Source organism: Lates calcarifer, linkage group LG12 (assembly GCF_001640805.2).
Source record: "Lates calcarifer isolate ASB-BC8 linkage group LG12, TLL_Latcal_v3, whole genome shotgun sequence".
NCBI classification, from domain to species: Eukaryota; Metazoa; Chordata; class Actinopteri; family Centropomidae; genus Lates; species Lates calcarifer.
In genome coordinates this window covers 21,553,207-21,575,529 of record NC_066844.1, presented here as the reverse complement: position 1 = coordinate 21,575,529, position 22,323 = coordinate 21,553,207, and the positions used below count along the sequence as shown (strand labels likewise).

Genomic DNA, 22,323 nt, shown 5'->3' with positions numbered 1-22,323 from the left:
GCTCCTTGGTGGTCTCAGTCTACCACTAAAAGTGCTCTGGTATGATTCCAGTGTGGCATGCAGGGGGGTAAGCGGCATTGTTCATAATACTGAGGAATTTCCTGTGCATCCTCCTCTCTGCCACATCTGCCAGTGACTCCGGTTCCACTCCCAGGACAGAACCAGCTTTCCTGATGCTCATCGAGTCTGTTGGCATCAGCTGCTTTCCCCCCTCTGCCCCAGCACACAACAGTGTAGAAGATGACGCTGGCCACCACTGACTGATAGAACATCTGCAGCATGGTTCTGCAGACACCCAAAGATCTGAGTCTCCTGAGAAAAAACAATCAACTCTGACCTTTCTTTTAGACAGCTTCTGTGTTTTTAGTCAAATCCAATTTGTTGTCTATGTGGACACCCAGGTATTTATACTCGTCCACAGTGTCTACCTCTGTTCCCTTAATGGTGACTGGGTTGAGACAGGTGCTTTGCTTCCTAAAGTCCACCACCAACTCCTTAGTTTTTGTAACACTGGGTTCTAGGTGGTTTAGGCCGCACCACTCCACAAAACCACCCACCAGGCTCCTATACTCAGTCTCCAGTCCCCTTCTGATACAAGCCCTTCTGTAGATGGTAAGAGTGTGAGCAATACCTTAAATCAGAGGTATAGAGAGGGAGGGAGACATGACCGTTCCCTGGGGTGCCCCTGTACTCTTGATGATGTCTGGCACATTGTTCTGCAGCCTCACATACTGTGGCTGACCTGTGAGGTAGTTTGTGATCCAGGCCACTAGTGGAGCATTTACCTGCACGTCTAGGAGCTTACTACTGAGCAGGGCATGTCGTATGATGTTAAATGCACTGGAGAAGTCAAAAAGCACGACTCATATGCCGCCTGCCTCTTCAAGGTGAGTGTGGCATCTTCCACTCCAATATGGGGCTGGTAAGCGAACTGCAGGGGGTCCAGTGATGGTTTGACTGCTGAGAGGAAGTGCTTCAGGACCAGCCTCTACAGTGACTTCATGACACATGAAGTCAAAGCCACTGGTCTGTTGTCAGTGTGAGCTTGAATGTTTCTTCTTGTGCACAGGAACCAGGCATGATGTTTTCCACAGGGCAGGGACAACCATCATGCTCAGGTTGAATATGTGCTGAAAAACTGCACACAGCTGAGTAGATTGTTGATTATTATAATATATGATTATTCTCTGATTAGCACAAAAGGTTCTCTGACTTGTCCAAATACATGCAGGTTAATTGGTGTGAATGTGAGTGTGAATGGCGACCCTTAATGGATAAGCCACATGGATAATGAATGAAAGGATGAGAGAATGAAAGCTGAGATGATGTGAACTGTTGCAGCAAAGTGGTTCATGTCAACAGTGCGACATCTACTGGTCAGAATGTAGAAAAGTCAAATACATTTGTACTGAATATCACATATTAAATATCAGTATACGGGAAATCATGATTGTATTTTTCATTCTGACCATAAGGTTATAGTAATTACAGTCAAATGATAAACATTCTTCTTCTGTTTTAATATCAGTTAAGTTAGAGTCAAAATCTGTGTTTTAACTGAAGCATGAAAATAGAGTAGTCAATGTGCAGTGTGGGCACAGAACATGTACAATGGAAAATTATTTCAGAATTTGTATTTTTATATTCAAATTTTATTAAGAAATAGCCACTTCCCAACTCTGTTGAAGCCAAGGCAATTTTGTTTCTCTGAAATGAACTCCCCTCCCTTGATTACAGTTGTTCACAGGGTACAGATGAGGTTGTGGTGCACAAACATCCCATTGGCAGCCTGTACAGTCTGGATAAATAAATTTATGTCTTTCCCAATAATTCAGTGGTTCTCAAAGCCATCTAGTATTGGGTGTGGCAAGGTATTTCTACACCTCCACAGTGGCGTCTGCTGTGACAATTTGAATTTGTGACCTTTTGACCCTGATGACCAGATGACTCCACAGACTGTTACCTAATAAACAAACAATGTTGATAGTGAGTGCAGAAATTAAAGACAACTAAAAAAAAAACACATACCAAGTAATCCAATGTGATGTCCATTAAAAACATATACTTAAAGCATCTATATGTTTCACCTGTATGGACATACAATACTGGGAGAAAAAAGATCAAAGTGTCTTACAGTCAGTCAGTGTTACAGACCAAAAGCTATGACCGTATGTAATTTCTCTCTGAGGTCTTATGCTCACTGAGCCCTTTATTAGAAACACCAACCTAGTGCTGGGTGCATTTAAATTTCCCTTGGTCAACAGATTAATTGTGTTTTATAGCTACATATAAAGTTAGGATCAAAGAAGTAAATCTTGCATACACAAATGACATCTCTAAAAATGCCCCAGTGTCTTTTTCAGTACAGCAGTGACATTTACATAGCAGAGTAGGTGAGTGAAACCACACTTAGAAGAATACCTTAACTTTTTTTAGCCATCTTCACTCCTCCACTAACACACACACACACAAACCAGTTCCCCACATCCTTCATTCAAATGCCCCCCAGTTTACTCCCCTGAGCAATCCTCATCTGATGTCAGAAGACTGATCTGCCAGTAGCAAAGCGAAGGGTCCTTGTTCTCTGACAAAGGCTCAGTGGTGAAAAAAGATGGCAAATATCACATTATCATTTTGCATTGTAACTGGGCTGATGTTTGTAGCCCTGGGTGTAGCGGTCATTTGGGCACACATCTTGTATTTACCTCTGAACACCTGTCATGACACCAGATGAGCTTAGTTTTCTGATCCTCTGGAGGCTGGCTGCAAGACGCTCCTTTAGTGTTATCAAAAGTTGCCACATAAATATAGCGGAGCAGCAGCAGAGAGTGGAAATGCTCAGGTACAGTAGAAATACCTCAAAATTCTACTAAGGCCGTGTACGTGAGAAAGCACACCTATTTTTTCCGCCACTTTCAGAGAGGCACGGTCTGTCATGTGGTTTAATGGTGTGGAAGTATTCAAATCGATGCGTCACATGTTAGCTTCACCACTTTCACAACGTCATTTCTTGGAAATTTTAAGCCAGCAAGCTCCGTAAGTTTCGATTTTGTTCTCCACGCCCCTCCAGCTGCAGACTGACGTGAAAATGTACCAACAGCGCGTGCCCCTCTGTGTCCGGATCGACCAATCAGCTGTTAGCTCCGAGCCTTCGGGGAAACTGAGTAAAAGACTGCGGACATCGCGGCTCTTTGGCCGCTTAAAGCCCGTGTGGCAGAGCCAACATGGCGCCTAGTAAAGCTTCCGAAGAACGACTTGGGAGGGATAAAGGGATATCCAATGATACCGGGAGCTAAGTAAAAACCATACTCCGGAAATAACATTCACACGCCTGTTCCTTTTCTGTTGTTTTGTTTTACCAACATCTAGCAGCAGCTACAATTAGCCAATAACACAAGAAGCAAGAGGTAGCTATGCGCCTGTTTTAATTTGATACTTAGCTACTAAGACATCTCCAAGTGAACTGACAGCATAAAGTAAGGTGAGTAAATGTATTCACACTGATGAGTCGAGCTCTGTCTGCGGTATTAAATGAATAAAGTACAGTAGGTCTCAACTTTCAGTACCATTTTAAAATGTTAAAATGTTAAAAACATTACAGGTGAGTCTGCAGCCATTACCTATCATATAACTAGTAATAGCTGTCACAGGTAAAGTCTCTTGTGTAAGAGTTTGCACTTTGTTCCTTTAACTGTTGATTATAGTACGGACACAACATGGTTTGCGGTTTGTGTGCATGTTGGTGTGTCCCTGATCAATTTTAGGATGGCCCAGTGGGACAGACTGAGGCAGCTACCTGTTGTGTACACACAGCAGCTACACGAGCTCTATGACAGGGATGCTTTACCTATGGATGTTCGGCACTACCTGTCTGCATGGATAGAGAAGCAGGAGTGGTAAAACAGCAGTGTCTCTTTTGCCCCTTATATCATTCAAACCACGTCTTTTGTCACCAATCGCCAATCACTCAGGGATCACAGCAAATGATCCTGTTTGTAAATAAGTCTGCTTGCATCTTGTTTGTTTTGTTTTTTTGTTCCTCAGGCAGCGAGCAGCTCGGGACCATGACTTGGCTGTGGTGCTGTTACAGGTCCTGCTGGAGAATCTGGACATCCAACACAGCCGCTTTGTCCAGGAGGAATCATTCTTAATGCAGCACAACATAAGACGCTATAAACAGAACTTTCAGGTTTGTCTGAATGTGATTGTTTGCAAAACAAAAATCACCATCAAGTCACAGTCTTTGTTTTGTATTTGGGAAATATTCAATGTAAACACAAGGACATTTTTAAGGGTTCTGGTCACCCTCCTTTTACATTGGTTAAATAACTACTTCAATATTAAAGTTTCCTGTACCTTTCTGTAAGAGCGGTCAGCTTGTTAAACAAACAAAGTTAGGTATTCAGTTTATTTAAAGATCACTTTGCCAGCGTCATAGCTCTTGGTTGTGGTAATGATTTTAAGTAACTAACCTTAAGTCATATATTGATATTCATGTGACTTCTCCCTGACAGAGGTACCTGGAAGACCCATGTGCATTGGCAAGCACAATCCTCTGGTTTTTGGAGAAAGAGAAGGAAATTCTGCAGACTGCTGATCTGGCCGAACAGGTTAGAAGCAACACGTGATTAAAATATTGTCTCATATTACAGATGGTACACACCCAGTAATTCAAACAATTACTGCACATGTTGCAATAGCAAATGGCACAACACCTTGTACACCGTGGAACACCTTGACAGCTGATTCTCTTACGTGCAAATATTTTATCAACTGGCCATTCAATAGATGGGTGGTGTGAGCTGTTTTTGCCCTTATGACTCAGTGGTCAGCCACCAATAGTAGATGTGCTGTATGTCTATAGTGCTGTAACTTCATTCATATGTTTACATATTTTAAACTAAGTTGTATATATATATATGTGTGTGTGAGGTGTTCAATGTGAATTTCAATTATAGATAAAAATGTTTTTGTCTGTTTTCAGCTGCTTTGAAAAACAGGATTCACAGTTATATTTTGAGAGGCACTGAATACAAACTAAGGGCCTCAGTGTGTGGGCTAAAAAACGAGATTTTCCACCAGTCAGTGATATTGTTTTAACTGCCACTTTCAGTCAAACTCACTCTTATTACCCAGTATCACATCTGAAACTCTTCATGTCTGTACCTGCTCCTCCTACTCTTTTGCTTTTTCTCAGGTCCAGTCTTTGCATGTAGAGCAGGAAGCCATGGAGACAAGCAGCCAGCAGGACCTTGAGCGTAAAATGGCGGGCCTCAGGAATGAAGTCCAGGTGCAGATTATATTGTTTTGTTATTATGTTGTGTTTTGATGGAAGTTGTTACAATCCATTCATTATTTTTCTCTGTTTTTCTGGGGGGTGCAGTGCATGGAACATACAATGATATGTCTGGAGGAGCAGCAAGATGAGTTTGATTTCAAATACCAAACCCACAAGATGGAAGGTAAGCGGATTAAAAAGTTCTGTTTATATTTGCATGCTCTGATAATGTTCTCTGAGGATTAGTATTCAAGTTGTCTGAATCATAGCTTCACTTTCCCGTTTGATTTGGTCTGTCTTACATGAAAACTGTGACCCCACTGTGGAAACTGTTATACAGCTGTGGTAGATGAGGCTGTGAGGAAAACTCAAATCAGAGTTCTTCAGTCACTTGTCAACAGACTGAACGATTGTAGAAAGGTATGAAGTTATTAGTGCTATTAAATATCTTCATCTTTTCAGTCCAGTTCTTTACCTAATTCTTTTCTCATGCATTTACCTTGTTAGAGCACGCTGTCAGACCTAAATAAACTCCTGGACAGGACTGAAGACCTAATTGACATATTGGTGAAGAAGGAGCTGGTGGAGTGGCAGAGGAGGCAGCAGAAGTCCTGCATCGGTGCTCCAGATGACGTTTGCCTTGATCAGCTGGAGAAGTGGTGCGTTCATCTCTATCTGGTCTACATCAGTTTTTATCTTGGGCATTCGCTGCAATAGCTTTATCAATAAAACCTCTGTCAATGAATTTCTAGGCTGGAGAAAAATATTATTCATTCATTATTTTAATCTGATGAATCAGGACTGAATTTGTGAAACTGTCCTGTAGCTGACATTTAAGATTTCTCCCATCCGTTGTGGCTTTCATTTGTTGGCGTTTAACAATCATCTCTATTTTCCTCCTGTTTTGCAGGTTCACCTGTGTGGCAGTGTGTCTGTTCCAGGTGCGGGAGTTCCTCAGTAAGCTGGAGGAGCTGGTAGGAAAAGTGTCCTATGACAACGACCCTGTGAAGTCCCAGAGACCCACACTGCAGAGGAGAACAGATGCTCTACTGAATGACTTACTCAAGAGGTCTCTCTTTAGTGGCAGATTGCCACAACGTCTTGCTGTTTTATTATTCCTTGTGAGATTTACTGACATTGTTTTTGTTTTGTTTCTTTAAGTTCCTTTGTGGTTGAGACTCAGCCATCCATGCCTCAGGGGAAAGGCCCTCTAGTTCTCCGCACAAATGTCCAGTTCTCTGTCAAAACCAGGTCAGTATGCCACTCAGCCAGTCTTTCTTTGTTTTTAGCACACATTTTTTATGTAACCTTTATGTACCATAGAGGCTTTTGGAAAGGATTTTTTAACCACTGCATTCTTGTGATGTAGTAATCAGAATCACTTTTCATTATTAAATATGCAGTTATTTGTATGACAGTGCATGTTGGACAAGACATTTAAAAGTGTGCAGTGTACCTTTTACTGTAGCTACACAAACTAATATAGAGTGTTGTAGTGGAGCAAAAACCTACCTAAACTCTTATTTACTTGGGGTTATAGTGTAGTGTAATTCAGCCACATAAACATTTATAAGAAGGAAAAGGTTCATGTTTTCCTGCAAAGCCTTCTGTTATCCTTTTCCAAAAATGTGACTTTGAGCTGTCAAATGTTTTTATTTTGTTCCATACTGTAACTTTGAAAGTTTTCCTGTTGCACTTTCTTTTTACATTCTACAGTTTACTACCTCAACATTTCCAAAGTTCTAAAATCTTAACCCTGACTCAATATTTTCAGACTTCTTGTGAAGTTTCCTGAGCTGAACCACTCCATGAAAGTGAATGTATCCATGGAGAGGTGAGATTCCACCTTAAGGTTTAGTTGCTTTCTGTTCACACAAACAATAACTACACTGCAAACAATGGAGTGTGATGTTTTGCTGCTGCCCCTGTGGTAACTCCTCTTTTTTTCTCCTACTTTGAATTAGGGAGGCTCCTCAGATCAAAGGGTGAGTATTTTTTTATCATAACTTCAGCCCCATTGTCAAGCAGCATACGTCCAAACCAACTGTATCTAACTTTCATATTTGATGTTAATTTGTTGTCACTAAACCTGCTGTTGCCATAGATATCGACGTTTTAACGTCCTGGGGACCAAAACCAAGGCTTTGAACATGGCGGAGAGCCAGAGTGGAGGCATGGTGGCTGACTTCAGACATCTGGTGAGTGATAATGGTTTGAAAAGAGAAAAAAAATCTTTATCATCTAAGTTATTCAGGAGGATAAATCCTGTCACACACTTAACTGTCGAAGTCAGTGCTGAAGTACAAACATAAAGCAGTGTCCAGCAGCTAAACTGACTGTGTATTATTATATATTATTTGTCTGTAGACTCTGAAGGAGCAGAAGTCTGGGGGTGGCAACAAAGGAGGCAGTGATGTGAGTTGACTTTAATAACCCTGAAGATGCCATTTTGCTTCAGTTTAACTCAGTAATTCATAATTCAAGAAGATGTGAACAACCTAACAACGAGCTGTGTGCGCGCGTGTGTTTTGTTGCAGATTCCTCTCACTGTTACAGAGGAGCTGCACATCATCTACTTTGACACTGTATTTGAGCTGAAAGGCCTGTCGGTTCAGTTGCAGGTAGAGTTTTTTTTCCCTCTTCTTGTTATATGGATTATTTTACACAAAAAAATCATTAACCCACATGTGTTCAGCAGAAATATTAAACATTATATGACTGGTTTATTGTTATTTCCTGGTACCCAACCTAGGCCTCCTCCCTCCCAGTGGTCATTATCTCAAACTCCAGCCAGCAGCAGAGTGCCTGGGCTTCTATCCTCTGGTTCAATATGCTCAGTCTGGACACCAAGGTGAGAGATCACCATCGCTTACAGATACACTGAGTAGTAATTTGCAGTCTAGCTGGGCTTAAACACTGTGAGAAGGGATCAGAAATTAATTTTCTATATATTTTGTTAATGGTGCATTTGTTTTCCCAGGACGTCATGTTCTTTGCCAACTGTCCCGCAGCCACTTGGCCCCAGTTTGGAGAGATGTTGAGCTGGCAGTTTCTCTCTGCCACTAAACGTGGTCTGAATGCTGACCAGCTGCAAATGATTGCACACAGACTCTTTGGTAACTTCTGCTTCTGTCCTCTGCTTTAGTTGCTTGTCTTTGCTTATTTTTGTTGTTGTTTTATCTATCAGTTGGCCTCAATGACTTCAATTTTGGGTTGAAGTCATTTGTCTGTAAGTCATACATGACAATAGGAAACACCTTGGTCTGATTTTGCCACAGCTTGCTAAAATACATCTTGAGATTGCCTCAGCAGCAACTCTAATATTTAGGCACATGGTAACAAATCTTTGAACTATAATGCATGTATAATTCATAATTAATGTATAATTAATAATAATTCCTGCATAACTTGCTGAGAGGTTACTGTTTTTCTTATCCAGTTTCTTGCAAGAAGAGAACTCACGATACATTATGTGTGTAAGGTGGTAAATTGGCCCTCATTTATTATCAAAGAATGCACAGAAATGTAAAATTTCTGTATCCAGTTTTACTTGGATCATTCAGAGCAAACTTTAGACATGAAGGAAGGCACATAAGTTTCAAGCTAAAATGTTTGATTGCATGTAACCGCTCACAGTTCATGACAGCTGTTTGATTTATATTTATTACTGCTGCTTGTCTCTAGTGGAAAAGTGTATGTGATAATGGAATTGTATTGGAATTCTATAGACACCCAGTAGAACTCATGCAGTTCACATTGACTTGTCAGATTATGCCAAGCATTTCACAATATAGTGTCAAATCCTTTATGGGCTGTAAGCATGTTTTATTGTAGATTTTATCAGTGGGTGAAATGCATCATTTGTTTGTTTTTTTTACCCACCAGGAAAGCAGAAGGACTATGACACCTGCAAAGTCGCTTGGTCAAAATTTAGCAAGGTAAGAATACTGAATCCTCAAAAAAAAAAAACGTTAGTTGACTCTTTGATATTAATCACTAACATTTTTATGTGACTGATAAGGTTTAAAAACAAACTGTGCACCTCAACTTATCCATCTTACAATTAGATTTTCTGTGTGATTAGCATTACACACAGAGCCTCACAGAACCACTAGCAAGGCTGAGGATGTTTAGCCGTGTTTGTCTATTGTTTATGAATACACCCTGTGGCTGTGTATCAGTTACCTTCTCTATCCCTTTTGTTATAGGAGAATTCTCCTGACACTTTCTGGGTGTGGTTTGATGGCATCCTGGTGATGGTGAAAACATTCCTTGAAGACCTATGGAGGGATGGGTATGTTTGCTGCCCACAGTTAAATCTGGGTCTAATACAGAGCTCTTTAGCTCATGCATTTATTCCCTGGGAAATGGGAGAAGCTTCTTGTTTGAACAAGGATTTTTATCTGTACCGTAGCCTCATCATGGGTTTTGTGAGCAAAGGCAAAGAGAAGTCTCTACTGAAGAAAAAACAGAGGGGCACGTTCTTGTTGCGCTTCAGTGAAAGTGTCATCGGTGGAATCACTTTCTCCTGGGTGGATATTGATGATTTTGGTGAGATATTTTTATTTCAGAATTATTCCAAAGAAGTATTTTGAACATGTTATATGGTCTGCAGAAATACAAACAAGCCTCTTTTCAGATTAGTCAAACTCACTTTTTTTTTCTTTTTGCTTACGATCCTCTGATTTTAGGTCAGCCAGATGTGAAGACAGTCCAGCCCTTCACCAAAGTTGACCTTACCCAGATCCCCTTCCATGAAATCATCAGGAACTTCCAGATCTTAGAAGCTGAAAATATCCCAGAAAATCCTCTTCTTTATCTGTATCCCAACACCCCTAAAGATGAGGCTTTCAGGAAATACTACTCTGAGAAGACTGGAGGTAAGGGCATCAAATGTTTTTGGAGATACTTCTTGCTTGACACATTTTTGGAAGTCTGCCAAAAAGCACAACATTCATATCATTTGCTTTCTAAATTAAATGGTGTTTTGTCTTGCAGTAGTTATGGGATTAAATGCTCTGCAGTCATAGTGTTGGGGATGAATATGACACAGTAAATGACATCTAAACCCATTCTATTTCAGATGACAGTCCCTACATCAAGTACATCAAAACCAAGTTGGTGTTTGTTTCAAAAGAGTAAGTATATATCATTCAGTTTCTCCAGGATGATTTACAGTACATTTTTTTAATCAAAACAAAAGCATGTCTTTTCAATGTGCTATTTACACAGAAACAACAAACTAAAAATGCACTCACGTCATCATAAGAAGTAGTGTACCCGTGGCCTTTGTTATGTCATGAGCAACTGGTTGTAATGACTGTTTGTCATTGGTCATGTAGGAACACACTGGAGGCTAGGTCACTCGTGTCCTCTGACATGGCACAGGGTGAAGGCCTGGAGCCAGTGAATGGCCTGTGTGGAGAGGCAGCTGGTGAGTCATGGCTCTCCTTGCTGTCCCATCCAGCTAAAAGCCCAGTCAAAGAAATCACTCTCCCTTCATCACAGAGCTTTGTGTTACTGTCTCCATTTTTGGCCGTGTGGTGTGTAAAATCAATGGGGAAAATGCTGTCTAGACTGTAGGAGTCAGGTGAAAGCTATTCAATTTCCAGCTTATATCTAATGAGGCTGTTGGCTGCTTCTAACACATGCACATGTGCTGTTGTCTACTGAACAGAAAATCTAAGATGTGTGGAGGTGCTTTGATTCAGTAAAACTTCTTAAACACCTTTAATTTTACAACTTTTTGATTCTACCTTCTGATGGCTGAAACATTTTGCTTGGTGTATGCACTGGAATTAATTAGATAATGTGAAATGATTGATTCAAAGATTCATTTTACATTGTCAGTGTTTTTGGAAGGCATGTTTCTTTTTCAGTCTAGTAAATATTGAGCTTGACTGCATGCTGATCCTTGCACAACTTTGGTTAAAGCAAAGGTTTGACATTTTGGTGAATGTTTTTGTGAAACAAACAAAATCCACCTACTGGCGCTAGTAACTTCCTGCAGTCTCCCCTGGTATTCTGACAACTTCTCAGAGCCAAAAAATAGTTGTTCTATGAATGTCAGAGTTACTGGTTGATGGGTTTTGTTACAGGCTAGCTGTTTCTTCCGTGTTTCCAGTCTTTGTGCTAAGCTAAGCTAACCAACTGTAGCTTACAGACAGGACAGATATGAGAGCACATAAGTGTATTTGTGTTTCCCAAAATGACGAACTATTAAAAAAAAGGTATGAATGCTGATCATAGTACAGTAAGTACTTTTTAACAAGTTATTGAATGAGTTTTTAAAAACTGCAAAAAACAAAATTAAACATTAAACCAAGTGTACTAACCCTGCATACGATACATGAGTTTGCCCTATACACTCTTACAGAAATAGTCTGTACTTGCTTTCTTTCTTTTGGCTGCTGAGTCCAACATATTTTTGTCACTCTCATTTCCCCAGTGAAACAGTACCAGAAATAAACAACACAGCCATGACAGCAGAGTCAGTATCTTTCTCTTGTCCCTCTCTCTGCTCTCAGAACAAAGCGAGAATCCTTCACCTCTGGAAACCTATCACCCTGATCCCCTGCTGTCTGGCCCTGATGAGCCTCCACAGGAATTACTGATGTATCTCAACAATCCCAACATCTTTATGGACTCTGACATGTTTGAAGATGACCCGGGGCAGCCTGATTTCAGTCTTCAAGAATTCGGTTTCCTGCCCCCACAAACCTGTGGAAGCATGTACCAATGAGCATCTGTTGTGTATATGGATATTAACCAAACCACTCTATCACTCATCGTCAGCTTTACTCTCTGCTATTTACGTCGCAACAATCAATGTCACAAAACTCCTGCTGATACCATAATAGTTTGCTTTGAATATTGTTCTTATGAAGTACCTGACAGCCCCTCTGATAATCCTGTTAGTCAATATTAATAAAATAGAATAGCTTTTTCGGATCAGCAATTAGGGTTGGTATGTTTCTTTAAATTATTTAATCCTAACCATTGTATGTCATTTTCATCATTAATCATGTTTTATAATGTTAATCATTGTTAAAAATGATTCTGTGAAGCTATTTGAAGACAAAAAAGAGAGATAATTGAATGAGATGGAGTCCTAGCCACTCCCCTGGGGCCCTGTTATTTAAACCCTTTTTTATTAGAAGTATAGCAGAGTACATTGCGTAGACTGCACATAACTTATTTTTTGTTTGTTTGTTGTGAGTCCCTTTATGATTTTAATGTTGCTGCCTTCATCATGTGACAAACTACTAAAACATGGTACTGCCTCCTTTTTTAGTTATATGCTTCTATATTGACCTGCTCATTCAAACCATAATAAAGTAGTATTATCAATAAAAGGGAAATGACCTGCTGTGTGTTCTGTTTATTTATTAACTGAATGGTGTAAATGAATAACAGTGGGAAGCTGTTATGAGTCTGTGGCCTCAGTAGTTAAACATGAAGCAGGTTTATCAAAATGTTAACTATCAGCTGAATAAAATTACTAAATTAAAACGACCCACCACCAGGCGGCGCTGATAAGTACATTAGCATCCAACACCCATGAAGCCTGGAGAAGAAAGTCGGACAGCTAGCAAGCTAATTACCAAGATACTATTTTCCCAAGCGCTCAAAGGTCAGTGAATACTTTACTTATTTTACACCAGGTCATGAGACTCCAAAGGGGTTTTCTGCTTTGAGAGAGGGTTGTGTAACGTTAAAGGCAGTTTTAGCCGACACGTTAGCTAAACTAGTTAGCCGCTGTGGTCATTAGCCGCTTAATTGGTGTTGAATTGTCTTACAAAATGTGTTTGAGTGTTTTTATGTTTTTTCACTCTTCTTGCTCACAATTCAAATTAGAGAAGCGTTAATTTATTTCTTTAAACATATCACTAATTTAACATGTCTTAAACACTTTTGTTTGTTGTTTGCTAGCAGTGTGGCTCAAGGGATGGTGCTATGTAGGGCTGCAGCTAATTAATACTTTAACTATCGATTATTGTGCCGATTATCCTTTAAGACATTCTTAATTGACAGTCACAAATGTCTTCTCTGACAACAGTTCAACCCAAAACATCAGATATCACATTTAAGAAGCTGGGACCAGCAAATAATTTACATTTTGGCTTACAAATTAGCAAATCGATTTTCTGATGATAAAAATAGTTGCTAGTAAATTCAGTCAGTCCATTACTTCATGGACAAGATGTTGCAGCTCTTCTCCAACACTTGTCACAATAAAGTTTGCATTAAATTTGTTGCCGTAGCTTGGAAGTGATGCTTAAAAGTCAGATTTTCTATTTCCACTTGCATTGAAGTTCATGACAGAATACCTGTCTGGTTGATTTTAAGATGGTCTTGTACTGCGTTGTGTTTTTTTGGGGCAGAGCCATTCCTTTAAGGTTATGTCGTTAGAAAGGTCATCTTGTTGGTTGCACATAGAAAGGTCACCAAGGTTAGACTGACTGAAGTTAAAGGGCAGAGGCTAGACATTAAAATTTTAGTGGCACACATCACCTGAGACAGTGCTGCCATGAGGTTCAGTGCCTTTGACAACAGTGGCTTATGTAGAGGGCTTGAGAGCTGTGCTGTTTTTCAATTTTTCATTCAAACAGCAGCTTTGTCTTCTATGGTGTAATAAGAGTTATGATGTCAAAGAGTCGTGTGTGTGTGTGTGTGTGTGTGTGTGTGTGTGTGTGTGGCTCTAGACTTTAAATCTCCTTTTAAGATGAAGCAGTAGCATGTGTGTATTAGTATTCTTTGCTTCTCTAAGTATCCTCTATAAATAAATACCTTGACACAAATCAGACAGGCCTATGAACACACACTCCACCCACATGTCAAACCAAAGGCCATAACCCCTGAAGCCTCTTTCTCGTTAGTCATGTATTATGAGCATGTAAGAGGCATTACAGAGTTAAGCCACAAGAGTCATAAGTTCCTGAATTACTGAAATAAGAAATGTTGTGTTAGACAGGAATATCCTCTGCTGGTTGTGTAACTCTGTGGTTTTTACATGTGGTGTAACAGACCCAGAAAATTAAAAGTGGCGATGATGTCTACTCTATAGTTATTGTTCAAATGTATAAATGCAGCTGTGGAATATGTATTACAAAATAGAATTTATTATATACATAACATAAACGCGTAGTATAATCTTGCGCATACATGACACATAATGTAAAAAGCAAACAATGAAGTAAAACATGTCTGCAATGTTTGTGATACAACATAAATCACATGTAAATTATGCTGTTCACTATATCAGAGCTAAGATCCTGCATAACTCCTTCTCTTTCTCTTTCATTAATTAATAAATCATGCAGAAAAACAACTTGAAAGTGCATAGCGACTGAATGTAAGTTGTCTTGTATTTCACTAGAATAATATCATACTAGGTTTCTGTAAGGCAAGTTCAAAGAAATCAGGATCTCAGGCCTTGCCACCTGGCCCAGAGGCAGGTGAATGGTGAAGCGGCCCTGGTGATCAGAAGGTGGTAGGCCTGCCGAAACTGGCGGTTCATGACAGCGTAGAGCACAGGGTTGATGCAGCTGTTGAGCCAGGTGAGGTTTGCACAGAACATGTGCAATACCTGTGGGGCGCGGTTTTGTTTGTCGGCTATGTTGAGCAACAGGAAGGGGACGAAGCAGAACACGAAACACAGAAAAACGGTGAAGCACATGCGAGTCACGCGTTTAAATTCACCATCATCTCCTGAAGTTGCTGAACGGGATGAAGACGCTGCAGTGGTGGGTGCAGGGACGATATCAGGGGGAGGCTTGTTGCCTGGGGATGAATTTAAGGCTGAGCTTGGAGTAGATTGGGAGAATGTTTTGGAGGTGATCTCATTCTTATCTTGGGCTACATCTGCCTGGCTGCTCATTTCACAGCAAGATGTGTTGGCCATGCCACTCTCTACACCACTGTCATCAGTTCCTTGTACTGAAGAAGTTGGTTTCTTCCTGGATGAGCGGCGGCTGAGCCTGTAGCGAAGCAGGGCCTGTGAAGCGATCCGGACACGTTTGTAAATCAACAGGTAGAACGCACCAACACAGCCCAGGCCAACAAAAAAGTAGAAAAAGAGCAGGATGGTGCTGTAGGGGCGACCCTTAGTACGATGGAAGCTACATGTGCACACCTGTGGCACAAACACGAAAACATGCCAGAGTGGGCCAAAGCTGGCCAGACCTAGTGCCCAGGCTGAGATCACAAGTAAAGTAAGACCTCGGTCAGAGAAGACACGATCAAACACAGCCCGTTTGGCAACCAGGAGATATCTGCTCACTGCCACCAGGCACAGGGTGATAATGGAGACAGAGTTGGAGAGGAAGAGGAGCAGCCCGAACACTCTGCACCAGAGCTCACCACTGCGCCATCTGAGGTGTAGATAGGAGTCGACTGAGATGGGCTGCAGTATGGTGCAGTACAGGAGATCAGCTACAGCCAGGTTGACAATTAGCACATTGAAACGAGTCCTCAGACGTGCATCAAAGGCGAAGGCTAGAATGGTCATCAGGTTCCCCACCGTACCAGTGATGGTCACAGCACAACCCCACAGCACAGCAAAGTACCGGTAGCCTACGACTGAAGGACTGTAGCAGGAGAAGAGGTTGTCCTCCGTTTGGTTTGTGTTGTTCATCAGCATTCTGTCAACTAACAGGAATCAGAAAGTTGGTTAACTTCTCTGTCACATGCTCATGGAAGATTAATTTCAAACAGAAACCCAGACCTCTTTGTGAAGGGGAAGTTACAGATGGTCTAGTTCACCACTGCTTCCTTTTGTACAAATACCTCTCGCTAACTTAAAAACCAGTGTTGTAGCTTTAATAAACTCAAACACATTGTCTACCAAGCATAAATCATTTATAAACTTATGATGCTTGAATAAATAAATGACAAAAAATAAAAACAGAATCAGAAATAAAAATCTGATCAGAAAATCAGAAATTATTTGATATTCATGTTAACTATTTTCATTCCCTTAAAAATATGTTCATATCACTGATGTGAATTCTGCAAATAGTAGTCAGTTAGTGAAACTGCATATAATAAAGCCAGAATTAAAAATAAAACATGTCTGAAAAATGAATGAAAATGAAATGAAAAACAAAATTTATTTTTGATTAATTTTTTATATAAAGGGAAGTAAAAGCCCCTGTTTTAAAACATATCACGGTTTTCTCACCTTTAAGCTGAGGATTTCTGCCAGTCTTTGTGATTGTGGATTAGTAGCTCTGTCATTCTCCGCAGTGATCTGATACTCTGATGTCTCGCTTCCTGTTGCCATCACAGTTTAAGTGCATCCTCTGTGTTGCTCAAGTACCCTCTACACATTCAAATAGGGTTTTTCCAGTACATGGCTAAATTTAGGAAGCATGAGCTTGCACATTTCTTTATGAATTTCAAATGGAGCAATCGTGTGGAATTAATGAATAAGAGAAGTTTTAGTCCATTAGTTATGTCTGTATAGTGTGCATCAGGGACTTGTTACTAGGGACTATATGTCAGAACAGAACAGGAGCTGATGTGTACAACTAAAATAATTGATATATAATTTACATTAGAAAGAAAATGTACATAAAAACACTCAATACAGCACGTGACACATTTATGAAAGGGAAACAGGTTTGTGTTTGTGGTCATGCCAAGTGTATTTGTATATGCCAGTATGCAGGCCTTTACTAATCCCTCTATAACTGATGTTTTTAATCCCAGTGTTTCCACACTCATGGTATGGGATTGTGTGCATGATGTGGTTTGTATAGTAAAATGTGCACATAATGCAAATACTTCTGTTACAGTCATACATAAATATTTAAATCACCTCCATATTGACAAAGCACTACAGAGACATACAGTAGTCTAGTCATTTTTCTTAAATAATTCTTTCCATGCTTACTAGACAGTATCAACACTGATAGTTTCATCTTACTCCAGTGGCAGTTACATCTTCACTGCAGCTGCAAAATAGTGATGCGGATATGAGAATAAAATAATTTATGACAAAGTGCGATTTGACCCCTTTGCTGCTGCACACAGACTTCCTGTTACTGTCACATATGGGTAAATATAGGCCATAATGTGCTAGTGTCCCAAGTGTTATATCTAGATATACAGAGCAGCAAGTTGATGGTGAGCAAATGCAGAACAAATGTCAGTATTGTATTCTCTTTAGGTTACAATAACAGAGCTAAAGTGTTGCTGAAATGCAGCCACTATGAGTAACAGAGTGGATGTTTTTAATAACATTAATATTTTATGTGTGAAATGAACCATTGTGTAGATGAAAATTAAACGTACAAGATAAGTAGTGTATTGACTCAGATATAGCATCATATGTTATTTTTCTGTAAGTTGCTTAAGTATTTGAGAAAAGTCCGTGTTTGGTTAAAGCCTTTGCTTTAGTTCCTCTTTAAAATATCCCTTGATTGGTAGGTAGTTCAGTGATGAAGGGAACATGGCAAAAGTGGAAGCATATTTATCTCTTTGTTTACAGTAGCAATTTGTATCTGTAGTGTGCACCATAACTCTTTGGTGTGTTCTTTCTTGTGCTGCCTGAGAATTGGGTTGAAGCTGATACTTGCAGAAACATAACATGAGAAAGGACAGAGGTGAGTATTTTGATTGCTAGGAAATGTATTTGTGGTCTTTGTGAGTTGACTCCTCCATTGCATCTCTCACAATAGAAGGTGCATTCTTGATTGTTTGGGTCGTCTTCTTGCTCTGTCCCAGTCTGCCTGGAGACTCCAGATGTTTTACACTATGTTTTAGCCTCTTTGGAGCTGAGCAATAAAACAATCTTGATAATTACCACCAAAAATAATGATGGTAAACCAAGTAAACTGTGTACTTTTTGATAAATGTATCTGTTCTTCATTTTGGTCAACCCTCTGCACAATCATCCTATTATACAACCACAAAAGGCTTACTTAGCTGACTCATGTAGGACCAAAACAAGAAAAACACACAGTCTTGGAAATATAACGACGAGTGACTTTGAGCAAGATTAAGCTTCTGCGCGAGATGAGGAAATTGTGGCAACATCAACATCACAGGTCACACGAGATCTGAGATTTGGAAATGATGTGGATTTATAAACAACAGAATAATATCTGTTACAACAAACCATTGCCACTGTTTGAAGAGGTACTATTCCACCAAATATATAGAGAACCAAAGTCTGCTATCACAAAATGTAACATCAGTTCAACCCCCAGCAGCAGTTTTTTTTGCCATTTTAAATATTACCCCATGTAATAGGAGCTCAAACTGTAAATTTTAGTGGAGTGAATCCTTTTTTTTTCTTGATTTATGTGGCACATAAAGTATATAACTACCAGTACCAGTGTGCAGTAGCCAATATGTGTAGCATAACATGGATGATATTTATTTAGAAATATTGTTGCTGTTGCTTTGTTGAGGAGTAAATATTATAGCATGTTGGTTGCTGAGAGTATCAAGTTATTGAGAACCATGACAAACCTTTTTTTTTTAATTTATTTATTTAGGATTCAGGCCTGAACTAAATACTGCATACCCCTTGAACTTGAGCTCACCAAAACACACAGTGTGTATCCTTGATGTCTAATGAAAATATTTAATGGGATGGATTTCCTCCCTCATTAAATCTAATCAATATCTATAATTATTGATATTGATCACACATGAAAAAAAATGTAATATACGTTTTTGGCCATATTGTGATGCCACACATGGGTAAAAAAAATTGCTCAAAATGCAGAGATGTTGGGGTATTTCTGTGATGGCCTGAACTAATAACACTCATACTATGTTGTTTTTGCCACTCTCACCACTGAGTGGCAGTAACGTACCCATTTTAGTTTCTCAAACGGCAGATGTTCAGCAAGCGCAGAAATCATATTAACAGCCACAGTGTGGTTCTGGTTTTCTGAAACTGTGGGTAACTGGACTCCAATCATTATGCAGTAACATTAATGCAGAACCTCAGTGTTTGAAAATCTTGTAAATTTTTTATTATGATTTGTTTTGCAACACATTACATCTGAGTGAATATCACTATATTATATGTATGTACCATAGTATAAAATCTGTATTCCTTATCTCTGTTGTGAGCAGTTCATTATATGTAACAGTGTGACCATAAACTTTATCTGGTAACATATGTCAAGGTACCATTTCCACATATACAATAGACATTACTGTAACCTAGAGTAAATGAGCATACTGAGCAAAATTTTGAAAGTTTAACATTTTTAATTCATCACATAATCTCAATTCCTTAGTTGTAGTTGAAGTTAAAGACCATCCGAGGGGCTTGTAGCACTTTACTCCTCTATGTCAGTTTTCTTCTATATCCCTTATTTTCTACCCAGTTTTCACCTTCTCAGCCACACCAGTGGGACATTGGGACAGCAATGTCAATTAGTCATTCAGTCTGATCTCCTGAAACTGACTGACATACTGGCTGAAACATTTAATGTTAATGATTTTGCCTCAGATGCCATCATGGGGTTGAAGTTTTTGTTCTGTATATATTCTACAAAATGACAATTGTTTAATGGATTACAGTGAAATTTAGTGCAGACATTCAGCTTTATCTCTGGATGAATTGTAATAACTTTGATGATCCCTTGAGTTCTCCTCTAGTACCATTAGGTCAAAATCAGTCAAATACTTTGGTTTGTGACTAAATATCTGCAAAACTAATGACATTCCCATCAACCTTAACTTTACTTTGTGTTTAGTCCTAGATAGCAAATGTTAACATGCTAATAAACTCAACTAAGATGATGATAACATGGTTAACACTGTACTTGCAGGTTAGTATTGTCACTGTGCTACATTAGGATTTAGCTCAAACCACCAAGTGTACCTGTGCACATACAGAGTCACTGGCACAAACTACATAACTTATTCCTCCTCTTCTTATTTCATTAGCATATAAGGTCTTATATTAGCACATCCTGCAAGTTTCTGGAGCTACTGGGTCCAGAGGCAGGTGAAGTGTGCAGCAGCCCTGGTGATCAGAAGATGGTAGGCCTGCCGAAACTGTCGATTCATGACAGCGTAGAGCACAGGGTTGATGCAGCTGTTGAGCCAGGTGAGGTTTGCACAGAACATGTGCAATACCTGCGGGGCACGGTTTTGTCCGTCAGCTACGTTGAGCAACATGAATGGGACAAAACACAGCATGAAGCACAGAAAAACCATTAAACACATACGAGTCACATGTTTTATTTCCTTTTGAGGTCCAGAAGCTGTCAAGTTGGATGAAGATGCTGCAGTGGTTGAGGCAGGTGGGGATGAAGGTGCAGGGACAATATCAGGGGGAGGCTTGTTGGCTGCTGATGAATTTAAGGCTGTGGCAGAGCTCTGAGTAGATTGAGGGGACTTTTTTGGGGTGACTTCCCCCTTATTTTGGGCTAGATCTGCCTGGCTGCTCATTTCACAGCAAGATGTGTTGGCCATGCCACTCTCCACACCACTTTCATCAGTCTGTTGTACTGAAGAAGCTGGCTTCTTCCTGGATGAGCGGCGGCTGAGCCTGTAGCGAAGCAGAGCTAGTGAGGCAATCTGGACATGTTTGTAAATGAGCAGGTAGAACGTACCAACACAGCCCAGGCTGACAAAGAAGTAGATAAAGAGCAGGATGGTGGTGTAGGGCTGACCTTCAGTGCGATGGAAGCTACATGTGCACACCTGTGGCACAAATTTATAAAAAGACCAGAACGGGCCACAGCTGGCCAGACCTAGTGCCCAGGCTGAGATCAGGAGTAAAGTAAGACCTTGGTCAGAGAAGACACGATCAAACACAGCCCGTTTGGCAACCAGGAGATATCTGCTCACTGCCACCAAGCACAGGGTGATAATGGAGACAGAGTTGGAGAGGAGGAGGAGCAGCCCGAACACTCTGCACCAGAGCTCACCACTGCGCCATCTGAGGTGTAGATAGGAGTCGACTGAGATGGGCTGCAGTATGGTGCAGTACAGGAGATCAGCTACAGCCAGGTTGACAATTAGCACATTGAAATGAATCCTCAGACGTGCGTCAAAGGCGAAGGCTAGAATGGTCATCAGGTTCCCCACCGTACCAGTGATGGTCACAGCACAACCCCACAGCACAGCAAAGTACCGGTAGCCTACAACTGAAGGACTGTAGCAGGAGAAGAGGTTGTCCTCCGTTTGGTTTGTGTTGTTCATCAGCATTCTGTCAACTAACAGGAATCAGAAAGTAGGTTAACTCATTTGTGAGGGTGCTTTTAGTCAGCGAGCGGTTGCCCACATCTGTTATTTTCAGAGTAGATACAACAGAGGTCATGTCGCTGAGGTCAGTGGCAGTATAGTGGCAAGAATAGGGGGTGGGTGGCTTTCTTGTGAACATGGATTCTGTGTAATGCTGCTTTCTGAGTTGATGATGGTTCAGCTTTTTGTAACTTGCTGTTGTGGCTTTGCTGTTTGACCACGGTTACCACAGAAACTACACTGACTGACTTCCCCAAATTGTTCACCTCTCCACTAACAGTGAACAAACATAGCAATCAAGGGAAACAGTCTTGAAGTATCATAAGCTTCATCATTAACTGGTCCAGATGTCCAGTAAAGATATTGGATAACTAAAGTGAAAGACTGCAGCCTTGTCTGTTGCCTCTCTCTAAACTAAGTTGGAGATTATTAATGTCATTAGCTCGTACTGCTGCTCACAAACTACACGGAATCTTCTCATTTAGGAACAAATGGTATGATATTATATAGACGAGCTGAAACTAATGATTATTTTCAGTAGCAATTAATTGCTTGGGCAAACAAGTGATCAAAAAACAGCGTTCAATTTCTCACCTTAAAATTTGATAACATCCACCAGTCTTCTCATGAGTTCACACGCAACATATGTCTTTCTCTGCAGTGATCTTGTCTTTCGATTGTCAAGCTTCCTGTTGGTATGTCTTTATGTGAGCGTCCTCTTTTTTTTTAAGTTGCCTGAACCAACACTTTTTTTTTATTTGCCTCTTAAAGATTGTTTGCCCATAGCACTATGTGTGTGTATGTGGACAGTAATTATAGGTATA

At 40.2% G+C, this 22,323-nt stretch overlaps 3 protein-coding genes across 5 annotated transcripts; 1 reads left to right on the top strand and 2 right to left on the bottom strand.

Moving 5' to 3' along the window:
- The first annotated feature begins 3,319 nt into the window (after positions 1-3,319).
- stat2 (signal transducer and activator of transcription 2) lies at positions 3,320-12,647 on the top strand. 3 transcript variants are annotated; one of them, XM_018673474.2, is made up of 24 exons: positions 3,320-3,481; positions 3,765-3,896; positions 4,045-4,189; positions 4,515-4,610; positions 5,198-5,290; positions 5,384-5,462; positions 5,619-5,698; positions 5,786-5,937; positions 6,189-6,347; positions 6,440-6,529; positions 7,053-7,112; positions 7,243-7,263; positions 7,383-7,476; positions 7,646-7,693; positions 7,816-7,899; positions 8,031-8,129; positions 8,259-8,394; positions 9,164-9,216; positions 9,487-9,572; positions 9,693-9,829; positions 9,970-10,158; positions 10,362-10,416; positions 10,621-10,712; positions 11,806-12,647. In XM_018673474.2, exons 2-24 carry the CDS (start codon positions 3,766-3,768, stop codon positions 12,018-12,020), a joined length of 2,394 nt encoding a protein of 797 aa, XP_018528990.1. In that variant the 5' UTR covers positions 3,320-3,481; position 3,765; the 3' UTR covers positions 12,021-12,647. The 3 variants fall into 3 exon arrangements, with proteins under 3 accessions (XP_018528990.1, XP_018528992.1, XP_018528991.1); XM_018673476.2 differs by lacking the exon at positions 10,621-10,712 and having other exon boundaries at positions 11,806-11,955; XM_018673475.2 differs by lacking the exon at positions 3,765-3,896 and having other exon boundaries at positions 3,341-3,481.
- Positions 12,648-14,378: 1,731 nt separating this feature from the next.
- Positions 14,379-16,611, bottom strand: LOC108881450 (G-protein coupled receptor 84). The gene is made up of 2 exons (XM_018673479.2): positions 16,461-16,611; positions 14,379-15,928 (listed from the first exon to the last, which is right to left on the bottom strand). Exon 2 carries the CDS (start codon positions 15,918-15,920, stop codon positions 14,700-14,702), a length of 1,221 nt encoding a protein of 406 aa, XP_018528995.1. The 5' UTR covers positions 15,921-15,928; positions 16,461-16,611; the 3' UTR covers positions 14,379-14,699.
- A 2,730-nt stretch (positions 16,612-19,341) lies between these two features.
- LOC108881432 (G-protein coupled receptor 84-like) lies at positions 19,342-21,463 on the bottom strand. Its single transcript, XM_018673447.2, has one exon. The coding sequence runs from the start codon at positions 21,461-21,463 to the stop codon at positions 20,237-20,239; it is 1,227 nt and encodes a 408-aa protein (XP_018528963.1). The 3' UTR covers positions 19,342-20,236.
- Positions 21,464-22,323: the final 860 nt, after the last annotated feature.

Bases quoted from the DNA above. Each gene is read 5' to 3' on its own strand.
- stat2 (XM_018673474.2), top strand. From the start codon at position 3,766: ATGGCCCAGTGGGACAGACTGAGGCAGCTACCTGTTGTGTACACACAG. The intron at 6,348-6,439 runs GTCTCTCTTTAG...TGTTTCTTTAAG, and splicing joins CTGAATGACTTACTCAAGAG to TTCCTTTGTGGTTGAGACTC. The intron at 10,159-10,361 runs GTAAGGGCATCA...ATTCTATTTCAG, and splicing joins CTACTCTGAGAAGACTGGAG to ATGACAGTCCCTACATCAAG.
- LOC108881450 (XM_018673479.2), bottom strand. From the start codon at position 15,920: ATGCTGATGAACAACACAAACCAAACGGAGGACAACCTCTTCTCCTGC.
- LOC108881432 (XM_018673447.2), bottom strand. From the start codon at position 21,463: ATGCTGATGAACAACACAAACCAAACGGAGGACAACCTCTTCTCCTGC.